General features: G+C 32.4%; 3 protein-coding genes across 6 annotated transcripts; 2 read left to right on the forward strand and 1 right to left on the reverse strand.

Annotated features, from left to right (window-relative positions):
* The first annotated feature begins 1,222 nt into the window (after positions 1–1,222).
* LOC123919843 lies at positions 1,223–5,735 on the forward strand. Its single transcript, XM_045971852.1, has 4 exons — positions 1,223–1,543; positions 1,808–1,889; positions 3,766–3,958; positions 5,341–5,735. Exons 2-4 carry the CDS (start codon positions 1,836–1,838, stop codon positions 5,469–5,471), a joined length of 378 nt encoding a protein of 125 aa, XP_045827808.1. The 5' UTR covers positions 1,223–1,543; positions 1,808–1,835; the 3' UTR covers positions 5,472–5,735.
* A 4,515-nt stretch (positions 5,736–10,250) lies between these two features.
* On the forward strand, positions 10,251–19,035 carry LOC123919844 (nuclear pore complex protein NUP133-like). Its single transcript, XM_045971853.1, has 8 exons — positions 10,251–10,578; positions 10,678–10,808; positions 11,818–13,614; positions 14,363–15,081; positions 15,164–15,316; positions 16,064–16,391; positions 17,246–17,316; positions 18,390–19,035. Exons 1-8 carry the CDS (start codon positions 10,391–10,393, stop codon positions 18,939–18,941), a joined length of 3,939 nt encoding a protein of 1,312 aa, XP_045827809.1. The 5' UTR covers positions 10,251–10,390; the 3' UTR covers positions 18,942–19,035.
* LOC123919845 (calcium-transporting ATPase 12, plasma membrane-type-like) lies at positions 18,030–23,367 on the reverse strand. 4 transcript variants are annotated; one of them, XM_045971857.1, is made up of 3 exons: positions 22,680–23,339; positions 19,894–22,191; positions 18,030–19,743 (listed from the first exon to the last, which is right to left on the reverse strand). In XM_045971857.1, exons 1-3 carry the CDS (start codon positions 23,094–23,096, stop codon positions 19,474–19,476), a joined length of 2,985 nt encoding a protein of 994 aa, XP_045827813.1. In that variant the 5' UTR covers positions 23,097–23,339; the 3' UTR covers positions 18,030–19,473. The 4 variants fall into 4 exon arrangements, with proteins under 4 accessions (XP_045827813.1, XP_045827814.1, XP_045827810.1 ...); XM_045971858.1 differs by having other exon boundaries at positions 19,894–22,188; positions 22,680–23,335; XM_045971854.1 differs by having other exon boundaries at positions 18,030–22,191; positions 22,680–23,367.
* Positions 23,368–25,532: the final 2,165 nt, after the last annotated feature.

Raw genomic sequence — 25,532 nt, forward strand, 5'->3', positions numbered from 1 at the left:
AACTAAGTTTTATTTACGAGATTGTCACCTGTATTTTTAAAAATAATTTTTTTATAACTCGATTAGGGCATTTGATTATTGGGTCACTAGTTGGACTGTTGATTCATTGGTTGAATCGTACGATTGAATCAACACATGAAAGCGCCCTCTTTTTGTCATCCCTGCTGCTTTCCAGATTATGTATTGAACGTATGGCGGAGCTAGGATCTTAAAATCATGTTTGAGCCTTGCCTATCCTATGTTCAAACCAACCAAACCCACCCAGTCAGGAAGAATAGGTTGACTTTTTTTTTGTTATGGAAAGTTAAAGTAATTTCGTTTAGTACGAGATCGATAAGGGGGTCAGCTGAGCAAGTAAAGGATATAAGGAATAGTAAATATGAGAAGAGGAATAGTATCATAGAGAAGAAACTATACTATAGAGGGACATTATTGTAAAACTCTATCAACAATTATACATAAAGTGAGTGTTGGGAAAAAGAAAAGAAAACAATTTTAGTAAATAGGAGCAAGCTGCTCCTACCTTACTTATCGATAAGGAGTATTGGAACTGAGTAGACTTCTTGTAGTTCTCTTTTCAAGTGACTCGTTCATATAATTTGGTCTATATAAGGGTGATTTGAAGAAAAAAAAAATTAATTATTAGGTTTTCATTCTAAATAAATAATATTCAATAAAGGTAACTTAGTAATTTATTTTTTATATCGTGTCTAACCCAGTTATGGTCCCAAGTTCAAAAAAAAAATTAAAAAGACAAATGCAAGGTACGTTTTCATTATTTGTACGGTATGAGAATGACGATTTGAAGTATTTGAAGGAATAGTGTCTACAAACACTAACATTAAGATGACTCAGGGATAAATGAGAATAACGCTTACCTTGCTTTTGAAGGAAAAAAACTTCTTATATAATGATATGTTTGAGATAAAATGCTAAGACCGTCAAGAACAATATGATATTCATTAATTATGAATGTTAATATTTTTATTTTTTTTTTGGTAAAATGTTAATATTTTTCTTCTTTGTTGAAACTTAAATTCCAATCATTTCACTCCTTAACACTTTTAACTCAAATCAATTAAACTACACAACTATCAAAATTCAAATAGTTAAGAGGACTGTCCAAAATATTCCATGTACAAAGTTGCACAATAGACTTGAAAATCCAATTTGAATGAAGTTTATCTTGGTAATAAATAATCATAATTTTGATGTTCAAACTAACAACAAGAGTGACTAAGAAACTACGACATGCTTACAAAGAGAAAGGGGGGGGGGTGAATGAATGAGCTAATGTGTCATGACTCATGTGGATGTGATGAGTAATGAGTGGCGCGTGTCTTTATAACGCAATTAAGTCGCGTGGCATGTTAAACATGAAACATGCAATTCTGAAAAAGTTTCTATCTCTCTAAACAAACAACTCTCATCACTTTCCTCTCTTCTGTCTCTCTTTTTCTTCTTCTCTTTCATCTCAAATGTGGAATTTTTCCTTCTACTTATTTTTATAATTTTTAACTCTATTTTTACCTACACAAAATTGGTAAGCTTATTTTTTTATTAATTTATTTTTATTTGATTTTTCTTTAATTTTTTTTATATTTTTTCCAAAAATTGAGATCTTGCAGTCTTAGTTAGATGTCTAATTTTCTTCTTGTAAATTTGACCCTTTATCATTTTCTTAACTGGGAAAAGTCTGTTATGAATTTTCTCGAGAAAAAAAAATCCTTTTTTTTCATTTTGGTTTTTTTAATGATGTTTTTTTTTTACAGTGGTTTAGTTAATGATATTTTTTGTCTATGTTCAGGTGAATTTGGGGAAGTTTGATTTGTGAAATGAACAAAGGACAGTCACCAGAGCCACTTGATTTCTTCATCTGGACTGTTGAGGTTGATTAATTATTCATTTACTCAATTGATTTATACTTTTTAATTATTGTTATTTTGTGAAGGAAACAAAACCATGATTTATGATACCCTTTTAGTTAATCAGATCTTGCTGTATGGTAAATTAGTAATCTGAGTTATTATGTTTCTGGTTGTGTATGAGTATGAGTATGATTGTTTCTTTCTTTCATTAATTATTAGTTAATTGATTTGAATTTGATATCTACCGTGTTTGGATTGAATTATTTGAGTTTATCTACTGACATAAGCACTTCTGAGACAGTTTGAAACAAATTATGAAAACAACTTGTGACATGTTCATAAGTTGTTTTCAGCTTATTTTCATAAGCTATCCGACATAGCTTATGAAAACAACTTATTGCTTATAAGAAAACAATTTAACTTGATTGTATATGTTGTTATAGAAATAGCTTATACATAACATTCACACTTATCATGTTATAGAAATAGCTATAATCTGTAAATTAAGTTGTTTATCCAAATTCCGAACAGGGCCATAATGTTTGTGTATTTATGTTTCCTTTTGCAATTATAACAAATTTGAAGTAGAAAGTTTTGGTTCTTATATTTCACAAGATGCAAAGCTTATATTAACTGGTTAAACCTGAGATAAAAGAAATTCTTATGATCTTGGTGGATGATGTTCAAGTCCTTCTCCGTTAAGGGAAATAATTGCTAATCATTCTTATTATTCATGCACTATTGAACTTGCTTGCGAATCTCATCATCTTTATTAAACTATTGGTTATGTTTGTGAGCACAAGTTATCTAGTTTTAAATTAAATTTCTAATTAATGGCAGACAACCTTCTTCAATTTGACACTCAAAGTTTAAACTCTCATTTAAATAATGAGGTTAACATTATTTTCTCTAACAAAATAATGATTAAATAGCTTTTTAGTCCCGCAATGTATGGTCACATCTTTCTCTGCAGCATATAGAATGTGCTGCAGATATTTCTGAGATATTTGCACTCATGTCTTGTAATATAGAATGTGAAACTAGAGGTCTGTTTATTATCGGTCTTGGTTATGCCCTTAGCCATCTTCTTTATCGGGGATATGACAATATTGATATGTTTATTTATGATTTATCTTTGTCACTGCTCAGTTGAGTAGGTTACTAGAGCCATATCAATCTGGAATGTTTTTTTTTTGTTCTTTCTAACTCGCTGTAATTAGGATCTTTGACCCTCAGTAGGCGCCCTAAGGTATCTCTATAGCTTAGGCCCTAAGGCTTGCTATGAGAGTAATCCTTGAGTCAGTAGCGAGACATGTAGTTTTTTTTTTACCTGGGCTTGACTACCTCCTAAATGGACAACTCTAAGAATCAAACTCGGGTTCTTTTCCTAGATGAGAGTCATGTTGTCAAATCTCCCAAGTCCCAACACCATGTTGGTATATCAATCTGGAATATAAACAAGAGAGATGCTATGTATTATTATAGATAAATATTTATCGTCTTGTTATTCTTTTTTGGTTCTGCATTGTGTGTCTCAAGATCTCAAGATAGCAGTAGGGTTCTGCATATGTAACTTTAAATGTTTAAGCACTTTCCTACCCGGGAGTGTTTCATATGTCTAGATTCTACTACAATGTAATTGATGCTATGTTCTTAATGACTGATATAACGTTGTATTCTTGGGAATGCTCTACTATGTCTTTCTTTTTAATTCATTTGTGTTACTGTCTGTGCTATGAATTGTGCATAAAATAACATTCATAAAAAAAATGGCGCATATTTATATGAGATGTGTTGATGAAGACCTAATCTTTTGTGGATGATATTGTCTTTTGAGACTACCGAGCGTATTAACTTACAAAACCTCATTTTGTTCACCTTTTGACTGTTTTATCAGGATGTTGGCATGTGGTTGGAGACAATAAATCTTGGTAGCTATCGGCAAATTTTTAAGGAAAACGGTGTTAATGGAGAATACTTGGAAGGGATGTCTATGTTCACTACTGAACAAATCCTTCGTTTCATTAGACGTTGTCACATGAAGTGGGGAGACTTCATCACATTGTGCAAGGAATTGAGACGGATTAAAGGTTTACCTCTTTCCCTTGAACAGTAAAAAGACAAAAACATAAACTCATTCGATTTTTTTACCTACCAGTCTGTTTTGTGCTCTTCACCTAATTAGGTAAGGTTTAGACATCATTGTTATGATAATCTGTTTCATTTCATACCATGTAAGCCAATATACTCCAAAATTGTTAGCGTTTCGGTTTCATGCCATAACCAATATCAATATGCATATGATACTCCTATATACATATCCTCTAATGCATTTAATCTTTTTAAAAGAAAATACTGATCGATATGTTTGGGATACCACTTTGATACATTGGTTTACAACTCCAAAAAGCTGTCTCAAAGCTTTTTTTATACAACTTTGTTCTTCATCATGTTGTGACTTGTGAGTGGAATTTGAGTGTGTATCCTCCTTTATTCATTTTGTTTTTAAAAGCGCTCCTTTATTAATTTGACGGTGGTGGTGACCACATCTTTAATTGGAAGTATTGTCTCCTAGTGAATTTGACTTGGAAGCAAAGCCTTTTTTGGATGATGAGAATGGTGGGCGAAAATGATACAATTGAATAGTAAACAATTGAAAAGAGTCAAGACTTGTTTTAAATGCAACTAATACTTGTTTTGTGACACTTTGATATTAGTTGGGAAATAAATACATTTGTGACATTTACAATGGAAAAAAAACACGTTTTTGATACGAATAAAAGAGAGATACGATGCCTTTGCTTTTATGTTATGAGCACATGTATCTTTCTGTAAGTTGTGATCATCATCTGCATATGTAGTTATATATATTAATTAAAAAAACATCAATCTTTTCTTACAAATATTATGCATTTATGCGAAGAAGTATGTACATTAGAAATTTGTGTTGATGTATCTAGGCCGTGTATGGTGTATCATATTTAGTTTTTAAGAATGATCCTGTGTCCCCATATCCGTTTTGTCGTCATAGAATATGAGTAATCTAATATAACATGAATATACTGGATGAGAGATTGAAGTATATGTTTATGCTATAGAACATATTAAAGATTCCAATCCATTATTTCGAAAGTTTATGGATTAGTTAAAAGATTGATGATATCATGCATCTTTCATAAAGAGGTTATCTTCTTATTACCACATAAATTCTTAACATTGTTAAGCAATGTATCATATTCTAAATGCAAATTACATTTTCTCGTAAAGTTTGTTGATTCAAATACTCAATTGTCAAAACGTCGTCTCCTTGAACATGTGACATGTTTAATGGATAAGGAGACAAACATGAAACATACATATGCTTTTGTATTGTTGTATTTAGACTTTTTGTGCACAAAGATAGTTAGACACTATTCTGTTTTATTTTATCTACCTGCCTCTAACTTATGTGTGCCGTTGTTGATGTCTGTAGTGGCTTGTTTGAAAGGGGAGCAAAAGGTGCGACGGCCTTGGTGGGCACCAGCATGCCTATCTACTGTGTTCTTAAAGGTTGCAAAATCCAACAGACAATCAAGAGTTGTTTCCTTGAAGCTGGAACCATGATGACGACGACGATACTAAACAACGTCTGCATGTGTTTAAAACATAGTAATCTCTCTTAAATCTTTATTTAGAAAACAGAATATAGGAAAGAACTATTTTTAGCCTTTTCTTCTCTCTTTTTTTCAATTCCAAAGTGTGGTTGTTTATTCTCCTCTGGAGAAATCTTATGTAGGTCATTGTGCACTAAAATCTGGTGCTGTGTAATTATGTATCTCCTATATGAACATAAATACAATATATGTTGTTTTCTTCAAGTTCAATTTATATATTTTTGTCAAAAAAAAAAAAAACAGTTCATTCTAAGTATATTGTTTTCTACATTCTATCAACAGCCAAAGTGGAGAGTAATAACAATAATGATGTTAGTTTAGACTGCATTTTCATCTGCAATAAGAAAGGACCGGATAGAACAGTACATGATAGAACACACATGACTAAGTTATCCATTGCCAAACTTATTTTTAAATTGTTAATCCAACTAAGTTGCTAGCTACATAGACATTTTATGGAGGGGCCGGTGTTTGTACTTCGAATTTCTTATTTATCTATATTTAAGATGCATGAGTCTAACTATTAACTATAAAAAAAACATTAAAATTTATATGCCACCCTCTCAACATTAACATTTTTTTCACTGATTGGTTCGAGGTAAATGAATGAGAGGTAATAATTTTAGGGTCATGCTAACCGGTGCCCCCGGGGCACTGGTTAAGAAAACCAAAAACAGAAAGTTTTGAAAAGAAAAGAACACTTTTTAAACTTTCGAGGAGTTGACTGCACAAACTCCAATGCCAAATTACTATTTTTGCATCCTTAACCAGTGCCCGGGGGCACTGTTTAGCATTTTCCATAATTTTAAGTATTTATGTTTGGTTCAATTTTTAGGAGGGGTGAGGAGGGGAGCAAAATCCCCCCATGAGTCAATTTTTGCTCCTCTAAATTGGGGGGATTTGGAGGGGAAGGGGGAGGTGACTTGTTTATATTTTTATTATATTTACAAAATTATCCTCAATTTTATATTAAAATTCCAAAACTGTCCTTATTGATTAAATTATCTCTTTTTGTTAGTATTTTTTACGTGTACGTGTTCCTAAACATTTTTCTTCTTTCTTACGAAAATTTTCTTCCCTTGTCTCGTTTCTTCCTAACATTATAGACTATGTTTTGTTTTGTTTATTTAAATTAATTTTTCCTAGGCAGTAATGCAGCATGCTTATTTTTTTTGTGTGGTTACAAGCAACATGCTTATTCTATTTCTTGTATGTTGAAGTTAATTGGGAATTAGATGGATAAATTAAAATTACGGTAAAAAAATTGTTACAAAGTAAAATTCGAGAACTTCACGAGATGATAGATTAAAATGATAATAAAAACAAAGTTTAACGTATATGTTTGGTCTGTCAGTTGTAAATTAATTTTACACTTACGCCTATTTTTTCATAAAAGGTATATGTTTTTAAAACATGAATATATAAGGATAAAAAAGTAAATTAGTTTTAAAATCCCTCGCATCCCCTCTTGAACCAAACATATATATATAATTAAAATATCTCACCTCCCCTTCCTTCTTTTGAGCCAAACATATGTGTAACTACAAATTTCACCTCTCTTCCCCTTCATTAAAACACCTCCCCTCCCCTATGTTGAACCAAACATACCCTAAGTTTTTTCTAGGTTAACATTAAATTATGAATAATTCATCCAACACTCAAAAAAAAAAAGCTACATATATATAGTAAATTTGTAAGTGATACTCATAACTAATATTCATTCGACTTTCATAACTAATACTCATAACTAATATTCATTCCATTAATTAATTACACCGTAAAATTTAGTATAATTTTATTTTTATTATTTTTTTGACTAATTTAATTTTACTTTTAAGAAATTTCAATTTGGAAAGACAACTTCTCAATTAGTATAATTTTGTTTTTATTTTAAAGGTTATACTTATATATATTTTTAATCTCTATAAAATTGGGACCTTTTAAGTTTATTTTAAATGTCAAATTAATGTAATTGAAAATAAATTTTTAAATGCTCAATTTTATTTAATAGTATTGTTTAAATTTGTTGTTAATTATTTAATTAAAACTTTTTAAATTAATTAAACTATTAATAAACAAATACTTACTAACTAAATAATATTGTAGAAATCAATAAATAGATCATGGCAATAACCAGGATTGTGAAATAACTAGTCCCACACCCGTGCGATGCACGGGTATTATGCGGTATTTTATATTGTAATATTGAAAAATCATTCGTATAAATTGAAACAATAAGTATTATGAAAATTATAATAATAACATCAACAACAACAAAATAATAATAATAAAAAAGTGATGTAAATATAAGATAGATATTAAAGATGTGTTTATACATTTTGAAAAGATTACAATGGATCCTATTGCGTCTACCAAAAATAAGTTGGAAATCCATAAATTGTTATGTCGCTATGAAAACGGTTTGTGGTCATACTCGTACACTGTGCATTTGATTCTTAATTGGACACTATAATTCAATATATAGTATAAAAGATTAATTAGTGCGTATAATTTAGTAAAACCTGTTATTATTAGTTGAGTGGGTGTATAATGAAAAGTAATAGGTATATAAATGTAGGCATATAAAAAAGTGTATAGAGATGACAATGATGTAAGTAGAAGTGATGTGACATTATTGAGTGGTTTAATTGGATATAAGTGACTGACGTGGATTAGAGTTAGATTAGTGGTTATATATATATATATATATATATATATATATATATATATATATATATATATATATATATATATATATATATATATATAGATGTTTATACATTTAAAAAACTTATTTATACATCACATTTGAAGTTACTTTGGTATCTTCTTCATTAACATTGATTAGCAATATCTTTAACTCATTCTTCAAAATAACTATGGAAATGATAGCATATAATTGACCATGGAAAACAATCGATGTTGAAACATAAGTTTTTATTTATATTATAAATCTCATTGGAGGATTCTGAGTTGGATAAACTACTTCATTATCTCTTACCAAAAAACTACTGTATTATCGAATTTGACATTTATATTAATTTGAAACTTATTGGAGCAAAGATAAACCAACTTAACTCATACTCAAATATCGAATATGATAAAAATCATATAGGGCATAACAACAATTAGTAAAATTTATTTTATCTATTTTTTTTACTAACATTAGAAAGTAGTCCTGACAATCGACCAACTCCTTATATTTATAAAGATTGGACAAAAGATTATTAACAAAAACATTAAATTTTTTGAAAAAAAGACAATAAAATACACAAAATAATAAAATGAACAAAAACATTTAAAATGAATAATAACCCAAAATAATAATAATAATAATAATAATAATTACAATTATTACCCCACATTAAATGAATGTAAGTGGATGATGTGGCTAAATGAAAGGTTTTCATTGGTTTGTGGATTAGGGTTTAGATATGCAATTCCACAACTATCTATGAAAACGGTTTGTGGTCATACTCGTACACTGTGCATTTGATTCTTAATTGGACACTATAATTCAATATATAGTATAAAAGATTAATTAGTGCGTATAATTTAGTAAAACCTGTTATTATTAGTTGAGTGGGTGTATAATGAAAAGTAATAGGTATATAAATGTAGGCATATAAAAAAGTGTATAGAGATGACAATGATGTAAGTAGAAGTGATGTGACATTATTGAGTGGTTTAATTGGATATAAGTGACTGACGTGGATTAGAGTTAGATTAGTGGTTATATATATATATATATATATATATATATATATATATATATATATATATATATATATATATATATAGATGTTTATACATTTAAAAAACTTATTTATACATCACATTTGAAGTTACTTTGGTATCTTCTTCATTAACATTGATTAGCAATATCTTTAACTCATTCTTCAAAATAACTATGGAAATGATAGCATATAATTGACCATGGAAAACAATCGATGTTGAAACATAAGTTTTTATTTATATTATAAATCTCATTGGAGGATTCTGAGTTGGATAAACTACTTCATTATCTCTTACCAAAAAACTACTGTATTATCGAATTTGACATTTATATTAATTTGAAACTTATTGGAGCAAAGATAAACCAACTTAACTCATACTCAAATATCGAATATGATAAAAATCATATAGGGCATAACAACAATTAGTAAAATTTATTTTATCTATTTTTTTTACTAACATTAGAAAGTAGTCCTGACAATCGACCAACTCCTTATATTTATAAAGATTGGACAAAAGATTATTAACAAAAACATTAAATTTTTTGAAAAAAAGACAATAAAATACACAAAATAATAAAATGAACAAAAACATTTAAAATGAATAATAACCCAAAATAATAATAATAATAATAATAATAATTACAATTATTACCCCACATTAAATGAATGTAAGTGGATGATGTGGCTAAATGAAAGGTTTTCATTGGTTTGTGGATTAGGGTTTAGATATGCAATTCCACAACTATCTAGGATTTATATATATAGATTATAAAATATTTGGTAAAAAAAAAAAAAAGCTATTATAAGATTTTTATGGTTATTACACATTTACACTAATGGAAATTAGTTAAAAAAAAAGGTGAGCAAAATGGGAGATCAAAATTGTATTTAACCAAAATTTAATTTGGATCAAATTCATATTTGAGGAGAAAAAATGAAAAACTTTTTTTTGACTAAAAAAAAAAATGGAAAGTAAAAAATAAGCTTACATACAACTTATACTTAATTTTCCTCCATTTGATTTCCCTCTTATGATTCAAAATTTTTTCATTCTTTCTTCCTTAACTAGCTTAATACTTAAGTGTGACTGTAACTGAAAAACCCTCCATAAACCCTAAATTTCTCCCCAATCATGTTTTCTTGTGGAACGAAGAAGAAGAACAATGCCAGAGATCAATTTCGAACTCCAACAGTATTAGATTCTCCAGTTACTCCTTCACCTCACCGCAGATCTCCTTTCAACGTTAACAACGCCATCCCTAATCGTCCACTCACCGGCACTCCTGCTCCGTGGACTCCTCGCTTATCTGTACTCGCTAGGTTTTGATTGAATTTCATTTCTGTTTCTCGATTCAATTTGAATTTTGTTTCTTCATTTTCTGATTGATTTGGTGATTTTTGATTGTTTTGTATGTGTAGGGTTCCTCAGGTGAATAGAAATGGAAAAGAGGATAATAATGATGATGATCCAATTAAACCTGTTTTTGTTTCTGAATTTCCACAACTTGTTTGTGATGAACAAGCTACTACTTTGCATAAACGAATTCCATGTGAGAATTATTATTATTGCATTTATGGCCCCTTTTTTGTTGAATTAATTAGGGTCTGTTTGGATTGACTTGTTTGAAGTTATCTACTGACATAATTTTGTGAGATTGTTTGGGAGAACTAATAGCTTGTCACAATTTTCATAAGTTTGTTTCGGCTTATTTTCATATAACTTCTACAATATAGCTTATGAAAACAGTACATAACATATATATAAAGTTTATCTTAATTTTATCTTTGCTAAAAAAATAGCTTATGTAAGCTTATACATAAGCGCTTGTGCTATAAGCTGCAAATAAGTTGTTTATCCAATCAGGCTCTTAACTTGCTGCTTATATAGTATAAGTGCTTATATAGCTTATCACAATTTTCATAAGTTTGTTTCAGCTTATTTTCATAAGTTCTACAATATAGCTTATGAAAACAGTTCATATATAAGCTTATACATAAGCGCTTGTGCTATATAAGCTGCAAATAAACTGTTTATCCAAACAGGCTCTAAACTTGCTGCTTATATAGTACAAGTGCTTATGTATAAGCTATTTCTGTAATGTATAAGCTATTCCTGTAATGAAAGATAAAATAAAGTTAAATTGTTTTTGTATGAGCTATAAGTTGTTTTCTTAGCGTCTGTTTGGATTGACTTATCTTAGCTTATTTACCAATATAGGTTTTGTGAGATTGTTTGAGAGAACTTATAAAAGAAGCTTATGCCATTTTTTTCATTTTTCAGCTTATTTTCGTAAGTTCTTCCCATATAGCTTTTGAAAGCAGCTTATAGCATATACAAAAACAATTTAAGTTAATCTTATCTATTGCTATAGAAATAGCTTATGTAAGCTTATACACAAGCACTTATCGTTATAAACACTTTTACTGTAAGCTATAAATGAACTGTTTATCCAAACAGTTATAATGTGTAGTATTCATATTTTCGTACTCCTTCATTGCTTTAGAGTTTTGATGTTTTTATTTATATTTATTTATGTATGATGTAATGCTGTGATGCAGTGGAAGAATGCGGCGGCTCTGGCGGGATTGACAAGAGTACATCACTTGCTTGGATTATTTGTGGAAGCAAGGTCTTTGTTTGGAGTTACTTGTCACCTGCGTCTTCTATGAATTGTGTTGTTCTTGAGATTCCTTTGAATGGGGATGTTGCCAATTATGATGCTGGTAGTTGGTTGGTTTCTGTGGTTAATTGTGATAGTTCCTCTTTTGGATCGAATAGAGTTGCAAAACATGTTGCGGTTGTTTTGTGTAATAGAAAGACTCGGGCTGTTATATACTGGCCAGACATCTATTCTCATTCGGGCACATTCACTAGTCTTGCGTCTCCTGATGAGTTGGAGGCTGCTGGTGAGAAAACACCCTCAAAGAGGCAGACGCGGCAAAGTAAGCAGGAAACGGATTTGAATGGATTGAACGTATTCAACTCTGTGATTGCTTCTGCGGTTCCTGGTTGTAGCATGGCATGTGTTGCTCTTGCCTGTAGCTCAAGTGGTGAGCTTTGGCAATTTGAATGCAGTCCTACTGGCATTCGTCGAAGGAAAGTATATGAAATTACTTCTCATTTGCCACTCAAAGGGGGTGATTTGGGTAAACTCGTGAGCAACAAAGGGTATCCGAGGTCTTTGACATGGCGTTTTCCAGATCATTCTAGTAAGGAATCACATCGGCAGTTTTTGGTGTTGACAGACTGTGAGATACAGTGTTTTAAAGTAGAGTTTAGTTCTGGTATGCATGTTTCAAGGCTTTGGTCTCAGGAAATTGTTGGAACAGATGCTGAGCTTGGCATTAAGAAAGACCTGGCAGGTCAAAAGGGAATCTGGCCTCTTGATGTGCAGGTAGATGATCATGGTAAAGTGATTACCATTCTTGTTGCAACCTTTTGTAAGGATCGGATTAGCAGTTCAAGCTACATGCAGTATTCTCTTTTGACCATGCAATATAAATCAGGATTAGATGTAGAGAGTACAAATGAGAGGATTTTAGAGAAGAAAGTCCCTATTGAAGTGATAATCCCAAAAGCTAGAGTTGAAGATGAAGATTTTTTGTTTTCAATGAGGCTTCGAATAGGGGGGAAGCCATCAGGATCAACAGTCATAATATCTGGAGATGGAACATCAACTGTCTCCCATTATCATAGAAACGCTACTCGTCTCTATCAATTTGATTTACCATATGACGGTGGAAAAGTACTAGATGCTTCAGTGCTTCCTTCTGCAGATGATTATGAAGAAGGTGCATGGGTTGTATTAACAGAGAAAGCAGGAATATGGGTAATACCAGAAAAGGCTGTCGTACTTGGAGGGGTTGAACCACCTGAGCGGAGCTTGTCACGCAAAGGCAGCTCAAATGAAAGATCTGCACAAGAAGAGATAAGGAATCTTACATTTACTGGTAATTTTGCTCCAAGAAGGGCTAGCTCTGAAGCATGGGGCACTGGAGATAGACAAAGGGCCGCTTTCAGTGGGATTACACGTCGAACTGCACAAGATGAAGAATCAGAAGCTTCACTGAATAATTTTTTCAACGAATTTTTGTCATCTGGGCAAGTTGACCGGTCCCTTGAAAAACTAGAAACTTCTGGTTCATTTGAAAGGGATGGAGAAACCAATGTTTTTGTGCGGATGAGCAAATCAATCATTGACACCTTAGCCAAACATTGGACGACAACCAGAGGTGCCGAGATTTTGTCCATGGCCGTTGTTTCCACCCAACTCTTGGAAAAACAACAGAAGCATCAAAAGTTCCTTCACTTTCTTGCCTTATCCAAATGTCACGAGGAACTGTGTTCCAGGCAGAGTATGGAATTTGTAGTCTATTCTCCAAAAGTTCATGTTTTGATTTAATTTTCAAACCACCCCTTTCACAATACTACCATATCCAACTAACTTTTTTGCTTGTGTTTTAAGCCGATTGTTTCATGATGTTTCATGGTTTCATTATAAAATAAAATAAATGTGCTACCTAATAATTACCGGCTAATCAGTTTATTACGGATTTCTCAAACGTTAAACTAATCATACTTCTTGGAAACAATTCCTGTGAAGTATGCTGCAAGGAGTGTTTTTTTTTCTTTTTCTTTTCCTCTTTCGCTGATTGCATATTTTTATAAGTTGACTTTATACCTAATAGAAGCTAAGTTGTCACCTTTTCTGCCTTCATAGTTTGATTACTGGTATAGAGGATTAATTACCTTCTCCTACTTGCCTCTCACGCGAGATTTAAAAATAATATAAACTTTATTAGAGAGGAAGGGAGTGGATAAATGAATAAAACAGACTTGAAAGTTGTTGACTAGATGATTTTCTTTTAGACTTCAGATTTTAGATATGCATGTGAATTATGAACTCTGATTGGCATTAGGTTGCGGTTTAATGTGAGAATAATTTATGATTGAACAAAAATGAGTTTGTTTTCTATGCCTTTTATCAGATTGAAAGAATAAATTATGGTTTTAAAATAAATAATTATAGGTTCTGGAAACAAGAAAAACATGTAGTCAATAGTTAGACATTCTGTAACTAAAATATGTTTTTCAAATTGACAGGACATGCCTTGCAAATTATCTTGGAACATGGTGAAAAGTTATCTGCAATGATACAGCTGAGGGAACTGCAAAATCTGATTAGCCAGAACCGTTCAACTAGTGTTGGATCCTCAAATTCTAATGTAGATATTCAGATGTCAGGTGCCCTTTGGGACATGATACAGTTAGTTGGTGATAGAGCTCGCCGGAATACTGTCCTCCTGATGGACAGGGATAATGCCGAAGTGTTCTACAGTAAGGTTTCGGATCTTGAAAATTTCTTTCACTGTTTAGATGCAGAGTTGGAATATGTTATAAGACCAGAGCATACGTTTGTAATCCAGATGCAGAGGGCATGTGAGCTCTCAAATGCATGTGTTTCCATAATTAGGACATGCTTTGACTATAAGAATGAGAACCGTTTATGGTATCCACCTCCCGAAGGTTTAACACCTTGGTATTGTCAACCTGTTGTCCGTAAGGGAATATGGAGTGTTGGCTCTGTCTTGCTTCAGTTGTTAAATGATACATCTAGGCTTGATAGAACAGCAAAGTTAGAGTTGTATAATCATTTAGAAGCACTTGCCGAAGTGCTACTTGAGGCCTATTCTGGTGCTGTTACTGCTAAAATTGAGCGTGAAGAAGAACACAAAGGTCTATTAAATGAGTATTGGGAGCGACGAGATGCGCTACTTGAATCTCTTTATCAACAAGTTAAAGAATTTGAAGCTACTTATAAGGTTGTTATTCAATTTTGCTCATCTTATCCTTGTAACCATGGTGTGGAATAAGAGTATATTCTTCAATTAATTACTTTTGCAGGATTCTATTGAAGGAGCTGAAGAGTTGAATGAAGAAGCCACTATGAAGATTACTTCACATCTGCTATCAATTGCTAAACGGCATGGATGCTACAAAGTTATGTGGACAATATGCTGTGATGTAAATGACTCAGAGTTACTGAGAAATGTTATGGTACGAGTATGATTTCTCCTTTTGTATTGCTTTTGTTTACATTTTTCCAGATATTTGCAGTGATTTCTCAGCGTAGTGGCCCAAAGCTTTTGTTATTAATAGTATTTATTTCATAGTATTGTAAGGGGGAATTGGATTTCATTGCAAACAAATATCTGCAGCAAGACTGACGTCCATAAGGAAACAATATTTTTATTTTTATTTTTACAATAAGGAAACAATATTAACACTCCTATTCTATAGCTAGAGTTAGCCAATGGTCCTGAAACATCTCTTTACTTTGACCTAACCAGAAACTGCAAAGTGCATCAAATTCACTGAGCTCCACCACATAAATTTCCTTCCTTCTTCCATTTAAACCTTTAAAAATATTGCTGGAAAGAGCTTTTGTATATCAAAAGCCTTACACTGCATTCCCCACCATTACACAATCTAGAAAAGGTGCCTTATTACACGCCTCCTGAAAAGAATCATTTTTATTCATCTAAATAAGTTGTTTATACGAGTACCACCTAAAGTTGCAATGTTAAATAGAACCTAACCTAAGCCTTCCACACAAGATTGGGCAGTGGAGCAATAGTTTATGGTTTCTATTTGATGGTATTTGATCGTAAAGATTCTTTATGTACTATTGTTGCCTGTTTTTAAGATGTGTATTCTTGATAGTATTGATGTACTACACTCACAGATGTCTGCTTTCTTCAAATGTTCTTTGCCCTCAATAATGTCCCCGTGGTTTGTGTGCAGCATGAGAGTTTGGGACCTACTGGGGGATTCAGTTACTATGTTTTTAAGAAACTTCACGAAAGCAAACAATTCTCTGAGCTGTTAAGGCTAGGGGAAGAATTTCCAGAAGAGCTGTCTATTTTCCTGAAGGAGCATCCAGATCTTCTTTGGCTTCATGATTTGTTCCTTCACCAGTTTTCCTCTGCTTCAGAAACACTTCATGCATTGGCTCTCACACAAAACATGCAGTCTACTACAGTTGCTGAAGAGGAAGAACAGGTGGATATGAAGTTGAAACTGTCAGACAGAAAGAATCTTTTATATCTATCCAAGATTGCAGCCTTTGCAGGTATGGCTGCTGTGTAGTTTTTCATGTCTTATGCAGATTATTTCCTTTCCCTTCATACTATTTTTTATTTCTCTAGTTGTTTTCATTCTGTGATAGATATTATTGTGAGATTTTGGGTTGTTTTTATTCTCCCTGTGAATTGAAGTTCATCTCCCTCTTGCACTCTACTATAAGATATTTGGTTATCCGGTAGCCGTTAGGTAGCGCTAGCAATTCTGTTAGTTGCCCAATTAAAGTTATTTAAATTTAGTTAGTCTGAAATAGTTAAGAGAAGTTAGGATATGATGATAATAGTGTGTGTGTGTGTGTGTGTGTATTTAATAGGAGGGCAAGGGCAAGCCTCAAGAGATTGAGTGGAATATCCTTGTAGTTCTTTAGTATATTTTTATAAAAAATGAAAAATAAAATTGGCGGCAGTTCTTTCTTGGAATAAAATACCCGATTCGTATCAATATCATGTGAGGTTTCAGGCTATATGATAATATCAATTATTGCATTGGCATAGTGGCAGCAGCTTTGCTGTTTCACTTTTGCTTATGGTTGGGAATTGTTGGATCACAAAGTGTGTTCTGTGCTGACGTTCTCTGTGCTTAATCATGGCCTATTCTGCTTAATATTCATATATAAAACAAAATTGCCACAGTCTTTAAGCATCAACTTATCCTGTGCTTTATGGGTGATCTGTTGGCCACAGCTTTATATTGTGTTAGCATTTAGATCTAGTTTTTAATCACCGGAAAAAGACCGGTGTTTTATTTTCACACCTTCATTTTTCTAATGTATATGCAATTCAACAATAGATGCCTAATAAAGTGCATTTATGATAACTACTATTACCTTCTCTTGTTCACCAGCTGGTAAAGATGCTGGTACTCAGGATAAGGTGGACCGCATTGAGGCTGATTTGAAGATTCTAAAGTTGCAGGTACATTTGAGTATAATTGAAATTTTCAATTTGGGTTTGAAGATTTTTTTTTCTTGATTGCATTTCATCATGATTCATTGTAAGGAATAATCACGAGCCAACTTGGACTATAACGAAACTTGGACTTCATAAATCTGAAGTTTGAGAGCCAACTTGCTATGTTGAAAGAATAATCACGAGCCTCGATGCTAAAATGCTGAGTTTAGAAAGTCCTATAGGTATTAGGTAACCCTACGTCCCCACTTAATTAGTTGTTACTCAATAAGGTAGTTCGTAGGGAATAATTAGGTCGAGTTAGACGGTGAGGCTGTGATGTATATGAAGAAGAAGGGATTGGAGGAAAGCCATCCTCTCATTTGCAGAAGTACTGGGGACTTCGGACATAAGTTTACAAATCCTCGAAGTTGTACAAACTAAACAGTAATTATTAGGACATCATCCCTAAATTTCTAAAGGTGCTAGTGACACTCACTCTAACATTCTCTTTCTAACAATTTCTCTTTTATTGGATGAAAATCATGTAGATCCCACCACTTTATGTGGGACCATTCCCAAAATGGTGGGACTTATTCCCTTTGGTCTCGAATACAATCAACAAAAGTTTTATTTTGTGATCTTAAATATAAGCAAATATTAACTTCTTATATCATATTTAATGCTATTATTCCTAAATTACCCTTTAATCAATTTAAATTTTATTTTCAAATAAACCATTTATACTCATGGAAGAAGTCCCCAAGAGGAGCAATTTGGAAAATATAATTACTTATTTGATTACTTTAAGAAAATAAAATGACACTAATTACGTTTCTTAACAGGTGTTAGAGTGAGTGTTGTTGCTAGCACTCTTCATTTTCTAATAGTATGTCAGGTTCTTATCAATTGGTATTAATTCTTAATACACATTTTGCAAATAAATTGTCTGCCTAATGGAAGTTGAAGTTGTGTCATCTGAAATCAGTATTTGCTTTGGTTCATGAGAACTTGCAGAACCATGCATTGATATATAAGCCTTTTCACATCCTTGTAAGAATCCTTTTGATATGTTTTTCACTAATACACTAAGCCTGCAGGAGGAAGTAATGAAACGTCTTGCTTCTATTGAAGATAAGCAACTTGTGGATGATCAGCTGCTGCATCCAGAGGACTTGATTAAATTGTGTTTAGAAGGTGAAGACCCAGAGCTCTCATTGTGGACCTTTGATGTGTTTGCATGGACCAGTTCCTCATTTCGCAAGAACCACAGAAAACTTTTGGAGGATTGCTGGAAGAAGGCTGCCAGTCAGGATGATTGGAGTAAATTCCATGATGCATACATGATTGAAGGATGGAGTGATGAGGAAACTCTACAGAACTTGAAAAATACTGCACTTTTCCAGGCTTCAAGCAGGTGTTATGCACTCCAAAGTGTAACTTTTGAAGAAGGGTTTGATCAAGTATTGCCCTTGAGACAAGACAACATGGAGACTTCAACTTTGGGGGATATGAGCTCTTCAGTTGAAACAATATTAATGCAGCACAAAGATTTTCCAGTTGCTGGCAAGCTGATGCTAATGGCAGTCATGTTAGGTAGCGAGCATAGTGGCGATAACAGAATAGAAGAAGGGCCTTCCCCTATGGAATAGTGTGGCCAAAGATCATCTCTAACTGTAATACAAGCTGATACAGGTTTTGTGCTATCATGACATGTGAAATGCAGGTTTTGTGTTCATTCCTCTATTCTATTATTACATTCACATTTATGCCAGTATCAAAAGTCAAGAGAAATGGTTAAATATAAAAAGCAATGTTTCTTGTGCACCATTTTAACACACCATTACTTACACATAATGTTGAAATGAAGCAGTGTGAACTGAAACATGGCTTACTATTTGTGTTCAAATGAAACTTTTTCTTTTATTTCTTTTATTAACCAAAGCAGTAGTGAGATAATGATGTAATTAAAATGCCAGACAAATAACATTGATACTGAAATTACTGAAACTGGTTAAACTAGCTGTCTCTGAATAACATCAAATGTTTACACTGCTAATCTATGTGTGTAAAATGTTGCAAAAGATATAATCAAAGCAAGATGCATATGATACAGAAGTAAAGCATCACCTAAACTCTAAACTGGTATATATACCTTACATAAAGATGACCTGCAACTAACTATCAATGAAATGTCATACCTGCTAGTCCTATAGGGAACAAAAGAAGCATCATAAATGGAAGCCCCCAATAAAGATAGAACAAAGGTTGTGGGGTTGACTCTCGAGAGTCCAAGGGTGAACTATAATTGGTGCTGAAAAAAACTGAAAAAATCTTCTTCAAGGTCCATTCAAGTACCCATGGAACAGCACTGACCAGGACACAGATAGCCCATCGAGCGGCATTCAGCCGCATGCAATCTGCTAAGCCTTTTGCATACTCAATTACCACAACCTGCATAACAACACAACCACCTAAAGCCACTAAGAAACAGAACTTCTGAACATCAATCTTGAAAATATCTGCTTTCAAGAAACCCATGATATTGAGCAGATTGAAGAGCTGGCAAAGAAAGAATGTATTGAAGATCATGATTTTCCTTACTTGCTTTTCACTGTCAGTTACGTGTCCCCCAAACTCAAGTATCATACATGCAGAAGCTTGATAGAAAACCTGAAAAACTATGTTTTTCCATATTTTCTTGGTTATAATTGGTTGATTCCTACCAGATGGTTGTTTTTGTTCATCCTCACTACTTAATTCCATCACCATCATTAGACCGCCCAGAATACACATTAGCATGTTCACCCAAATCAATTGGATTGCTGTTAAGGGAGAGTTTCCTGTGAATATTGTTGTAATCAAGGTTATGAGTAACCCTGATATACCAACTGTCATCTGAAGTTGAATGAACTTTTGAATATTGTGATATTTACTTCTGCCAGCCTTAATGATTGGTACCAGTGCACTGAAACATGTGATAGTTATACCAGATTTCTCTCTACCATCAATTGTTCTTCTTAGAGAGTTATGAACTATCCCTACATCAGCTAGCTTTAGAACTTCTGAATTATGATTGGTCATCAACCTTTCTTGGTCAATGAATGCAACCACATCACCTTTGTCTTGCAAACACCTAACCATGAGATGCTTGTCTTTAGGACTGAAACTTCCCATTGCAATGGCTTGATCCACTTTAACTAATCTTTCTTTGTCATTCAAATCTTTAAGTTCTTTTCCTTCAAGGTGACCATTTATCGGCACTTCTATTCTCAGTTCACAAGCCATGTCTTTCACTACCATGATGTCATCCTCCGAGACCAATTTGATTTCTATTCCATTATTCTTGAGATTTTGCAAAGCTAATTTTGTTGATTCTTGACACTTGAATTTGAGACCTACCAGTGCTAACAAGGTCAATTCATCTTGCTCCAGTTCTTGCACTTGTGTTTCTCTACAAGCAAATGCAATTGGCTTAAGGCCATTATCCTCCATCTCTTGAATCACCTGCCTAAATTTAAGTTTCTGATTTTCTATGGAATGACATGCTCCTTCACTGTCATAGTATTGCGAACACATTTCCAATATCGTGGGTGCATCCCCGCTCCAGTGCACGTGCATAACTTGTTCATTGACCCTAACTTTTCTTGCCAAAACTCCACTGCCCTCTTGGTTAGAATCCAGTTTGCTATGCTTAAGAATGTGAAAATCTTCTCTGAAAGATAAAATGTCCATTTTCCATGTTTTTTCTGCCCACGAAACAAGTGAATTGGACACAGGAGAAGGAGATAGTCCTGGTGCAAGAACTGATAAACCAAGTCCTTGTTTAAGCTTGTCAAGTACAAAACGTGTTTCTGGTTCCTCAACCATGCTCATATCTCTCTCCCCCTCTCCCACCCAGATTTTAACCTCCATTGGTTTTGGTATGATCCCACCAGATACATCAATGCATATAACAGTCACCAACCCCATTGTTGTACAAGCTGACAAATCATTATGAACAACTTCTTGATTAACCACCAGTTTATCATTCTGGTAATGGAGAGATAAAGTAACCATAAGTGGCACTCCATGTTGTACACACAGCATTACAACACTAAAAAGTCCTGCTAAAATGGAAATATTTCCTCGTGGTCTCAAAAAAATGTTCTCAAGGAGTTGCGCCAACAGGCCAATTGAAACATTATTCCCTTTAATTTCCGGCAATCCGCCACCATCTCCATCTTTTTTACAAATTAGGCGAATGAACAATACAAATGCAACGAGTGTAAAGATTAAAAGAGAGGCTTTGTCAAGGTTAGAAATTGGCTTCTCAATTAGACTGTACAAAAGGCCTTTCTTTTCAAAATTACAATTCATTGAGCCTTTCATCTCAGCCACATTCAGCTTGTTTTCAACTGATGTCACAACCATCTGTCCATGACCCTCAATCACCTTTGAACCAGCTATAAGAAATGGGTTCTCCCTACAATCAATTTTTTCATTTTGTATTCCATCATCCAGCACAAGGACGTCGCCACTCACAAGCAAACCATCAGCAGGAACCTCATCACGGGGACTCAAACACACGATGTCACCCACAACAATATCGTATACGGGAAGAACAAGATCATGTTCACCTCTTTTAACATTGAACTTCACCTCCTGGCCTTTTCTCTTTGCCAATTTCACCATTTTTCGTTCGCACCAAAAGTTAGTTATTGAAGAGAATGCGAGCAGAAGTAAAACAAAAAAAACCATAGCAACACCATCATGCCAACCATATTTCCGTCCCTCCTGCTTGAGTTCCGTGGCAAAGGACAATGAGGCCGAAATCAACATCATTGAAATTGTGTAACGATTGTGTTTGCAGCTATTCCATAAAATGCTAGAGAAGCTTGTTCCAAGGTTCCCAGTGATCTTCTGTTCCATAAAACCAAAATTCTATCAACAACAAAAAAATACATCTTTCTCAAGCAGCTGAAAACAACTGATAATACCATATTTTGAGCCTATAGCTTACAAGCTCATATGATAACAGAAATCTATTTGGCAAACATTTTTCTAAGAGTTTATAGTTTATTTTACTAGCTTATAGCTTATTTTATCAAACGCTATTTCAAGTAGCTTATGAGCTTACAACTTATCATTTTTTCTTCCAATTTTACCCCTGTCATATTTGAAAAAAATTAAATATTAATTAAAGATATCTTTTTTATGTCATTTCATACTTATAAACTAGTTCAACCGCTAATTTTACCAAACACTACAAATTCAATCAGATAGCTTATTCGCTATAAGCTCATTCACTATAAGCTAACTTATCAGCTATTCGCTATTTTTTACCAAACAGAGTCTTAATAAAATTTAGTTTGGTAACCAGAAAGGATCTATGAAGAGGATTAGGATACCTCTAATGGGTGATGAGTTTGACCATGTAGAATTTCACAAACGCGATCAACCCCACCAAACTTAAGAAGAGATATTAAGTCCTTCTTCTTCACAATTTCAGCAATATACCCCTCTTGAGTATGAGAAGGTATATCGATTCCAACAAATGATTTGGCAGAGGATGTTCTAGCAGGAGGACTAGGAAGTAATGAAGTGTTTGGTAGTGGTGATGGTGGAAGAGATTCTTCATAATTGTCACTAGAAGTTGTATCCTTCCTCAAGGAGATAATGACTTTTATGTATAGTAGTATCTTGCTTCTATGCCATATCTTATTGTATTTGTTGCTGCTAGTAGTAGTAGTAGTAGCAAGTAGTAAACTAGCACCAAGTTCTATGTTGCCACCATCTGATTCTGAGGACATGCTTGCTTGTGACATCTTTGTTACTTGTGAGTTACTATGACTTGTGACAGTTATTTAGTGGTGAAGTCAGGAAGAACAAGAATGATTGAATTCAACAACCTTTGTGGTATTACAATTCAAATTGTAACAAATTTACAATTGTTGGTAACACTTGTTCTTAAGAAATGGGATTTTTGTTTTCACAAATATGATCACAGTGGCTTAGGTGGTATAAAAGTTTAGTTATCATGGAAAAGTTAAGCTCAAATTGGAGTGATTATTTTAGTTATCAAAAAGGGCTTTTTATAAGAGTGAACAAAACGCGTGACGCGTTTAATGTGGAAAAAATTGGCACTGCTGCATAAAAGCAATTTAGCAATTAGCAATAGTATAATCAAAATTTTAGTGTAAATATTATATGAGGTAACTCTGTCAAAAAAATATGTGTAATTTTTTATATTTAGATTAGTGTAATATTTTTTTGTTCCATTCAACTTTTATTTTGAATATTTTTAAATTATTTTTTGCTAAACAATGTATTTTTAAAAGTTTAAATCCAAAAACTTATTCAAATTTTTATTTATATCCTTATATGATCGACCTATAATTGTAACCCGTTCCACGGGAATTTAGATTCTCTCTTTTATTCTCTTCTACTTCTCTCCCCTTTCTTTTTATTTTTCTCTTAATTTTAATCCGTCTCTTCAATAAAAAATTTAAAAATTTGCGATTAAAAAAGTTAGAGAAGAAAGAGAGAGATCTAGATAGAAAAGAGTGAAGGAGAACATTTAATTTCTTTCACAAAAAGTAGTATAATGAGTAATGACGGATCCAAATTTTTTACTAGTGGGGCCAAAATTATATATGACAATATTTATATAAAAATATAAATATTATGAGTACATCATTTAATTTTCATTGACCACTTAATTAAGGAAATAAAACTCTTATCATTTGAACTAATTTACTATTGATAATTGAAGATAATTCTACATCCACATCTATAATATGTAAGTTTTTTTTTTTTTTTACGAAATCTATAATATGCATGGATGTCAATGGTATATATGAGTATGGTATTATAATACAAACTTGGTTCATCTCCTTCCCAACTTATCTATATCTCTCTCTTTTCTCTCTATCTCTCTTACTTTCAATCTCCCTCGTGATCATTTTATTAATTTTGGTACCCATTGTATAATGTGTCTAAAACAAACATTTGATTATTTATTCAATTTTTTCTAAAGAAACCAACTGAATAAATAAATATGAACATATATGGAAAAGAAAACAAAGTTAAGTATATATGGTATACAACAAAAATAAAAAATAAAGTTAAAAAAGTCTAAAAAGAAATATAAACAAACAATTCCATTCAATAGGCCTAGTCAGGGTCATTCATGAGTCTCTAGAAGAAGGGTCATTAACCTGCCTAAGTCACCCTTTGGCATGCTCTCTCTTCACAATTGTACGTGTGGCATACGATTGTTGGAATAGGACTAGTCAGGGTACATGGTAGAAATTAGTAACTTTGTTAATATTTCATAAATAGATAAATACTACAATAAAGATTGAACCCTTAACTTGTACAAATTGTTATCTCTTAAATAAATAATTATATTTATTTTTAAATATACTAATGAACTAATAAATCAATGAGATTAAACTTCCTTTAGATATTTAACATAACATTTTAGAAAATTTAACTATATATGACATTATATTTCAATTTTCGTTTTATAATAATATATTTATATATGTAAAAAACTAATGTAAATTAATAAATTTAAATTATTGAAAACGTTAATAGATTTATAATTTTAATCAAAGTAAATTTTTTAATATATGATAATAATAGTTGTAAAAATATTATTCATATTTAATTACTTAAATAGGCCGGTATAGTAGACGTAAAAGATTTTATTAATCACTTAGAGCATGATTTTTTTAACTAAATATGCTTAAAGAAAAGTCTTGATCTACTCTATTTAAAGAAATAAGTTGACCTGGATTTATCTAAGTTAAGCCGTAGGCCTCTTTAGATCGGTCTGACCTATTCTGAACCCTACGTTTATAAGCGTACCGTAGATTATTGCGTATCTGATTTTTCTTTTCTCTAGTTTGATATCGTTATTGATTATCTTCTTCTTTCGTTGATAATTTCTTATCTTTTTTTGTTGTTAGCTTTGAGATTTACTTATGTTCTAGAAAAATAAAGATATAGTAATAGTAATAGTAGTACTCTCCGTATGTACTAACATTAGTTAATGTGCGTGCGTGGCCGCAAGAAAATTCAACGGTCATTAAAAATAACAAAATTGAAAAAACATTATTCATAGTAGAGAAAATAACAAATTGAAAAAAATCTATCAATCACAAGCAAACAAACGTCATATAGTATATTTTTAAGCACACTCACGCGTAAACTAAACATGCACTCAATAATTATAAAATAAATAAATAAATAAATAA

Source organism: Trifolium pratense, linkage group LG4, assembly GCF_020283565.1.
Source record: "Trifolium pratense cultivar HEN17-A07 linkage group LG4, ARS_RC_1.1, whole genome shotgun sequence".
NCBI lineage: Eukaryota > Viridiplantae > Streptophyta > Magnoliopsida > Fabales > Fabaceae > Trifolium > Trifolium pratense.

What these genes read in the sequence shown, in the direction of transcription:
- LOC123919843 (XM_045971852.1), top strand. Translation starts at nt 1,836, where the DNA reads ATGAACAAAGGACAGTCACCAGAGCCACTTGATTTCTTCATCTGGACT. An exon ending in TCTTCATCTGGACTGTTGAG is followed by an intron (nt 1,890 to 3,765) that starts GTTGATTAATTA and finishes CTGTTTTATCAG; the next exon opens with GATGTTGGCATGTGGTTGGA. An exon ending in GGAATTGAGACGGATTAAAG is followed by an intron (nt 3,959 to 5,340) that starts GTTTACCTCTTT and finishes TGATGTCTGTAG; the next exon opens with TGGCTTGTTTGAAAGGGGAG.
- LOC123919844 (XM_045971853.1), top strand. Translation starts at nt 10,391, where the DNA reads ATGTTTTCTTGTGGAACGAAGAAGAAGAACAATGCCAGAGATCAATTT. An exon ending in CGCTTATCTGTACTCGCTAG is followed by an intron (nt 10,579 to 10,677) that starts GTTTTGATTGAA and finishes TTGTATGTGTAG; the next exon opens with GGTTCCTCAGGTGAATAGAA. An exon ending in TGAAGATTCTAAAGTTGCAG is followed by an intron (nt 17,317 to 18,389) that starts GTACATTTGAGT and finishes CTAAGCCTGCAG; the next exon opens with GAGGAAGTAATGAAACGTCT.
- LOC123919845 (XM_045971854.1), bottom strand. Translation starts at nt 23,096, where the DNA reads ATGTCACAAGCAAGCATGTCCTCAGAATCAGATGGTGGCAACATAGAA. An exon ending in AAACTCATCACCCATTAGAG is followed by an intron (nt 22,192 to 22,679) that starts GTATCCTAATCC and finishes TTTATGGAACAG; the next exon opens with AAGATCACTGGGAACCTTGG.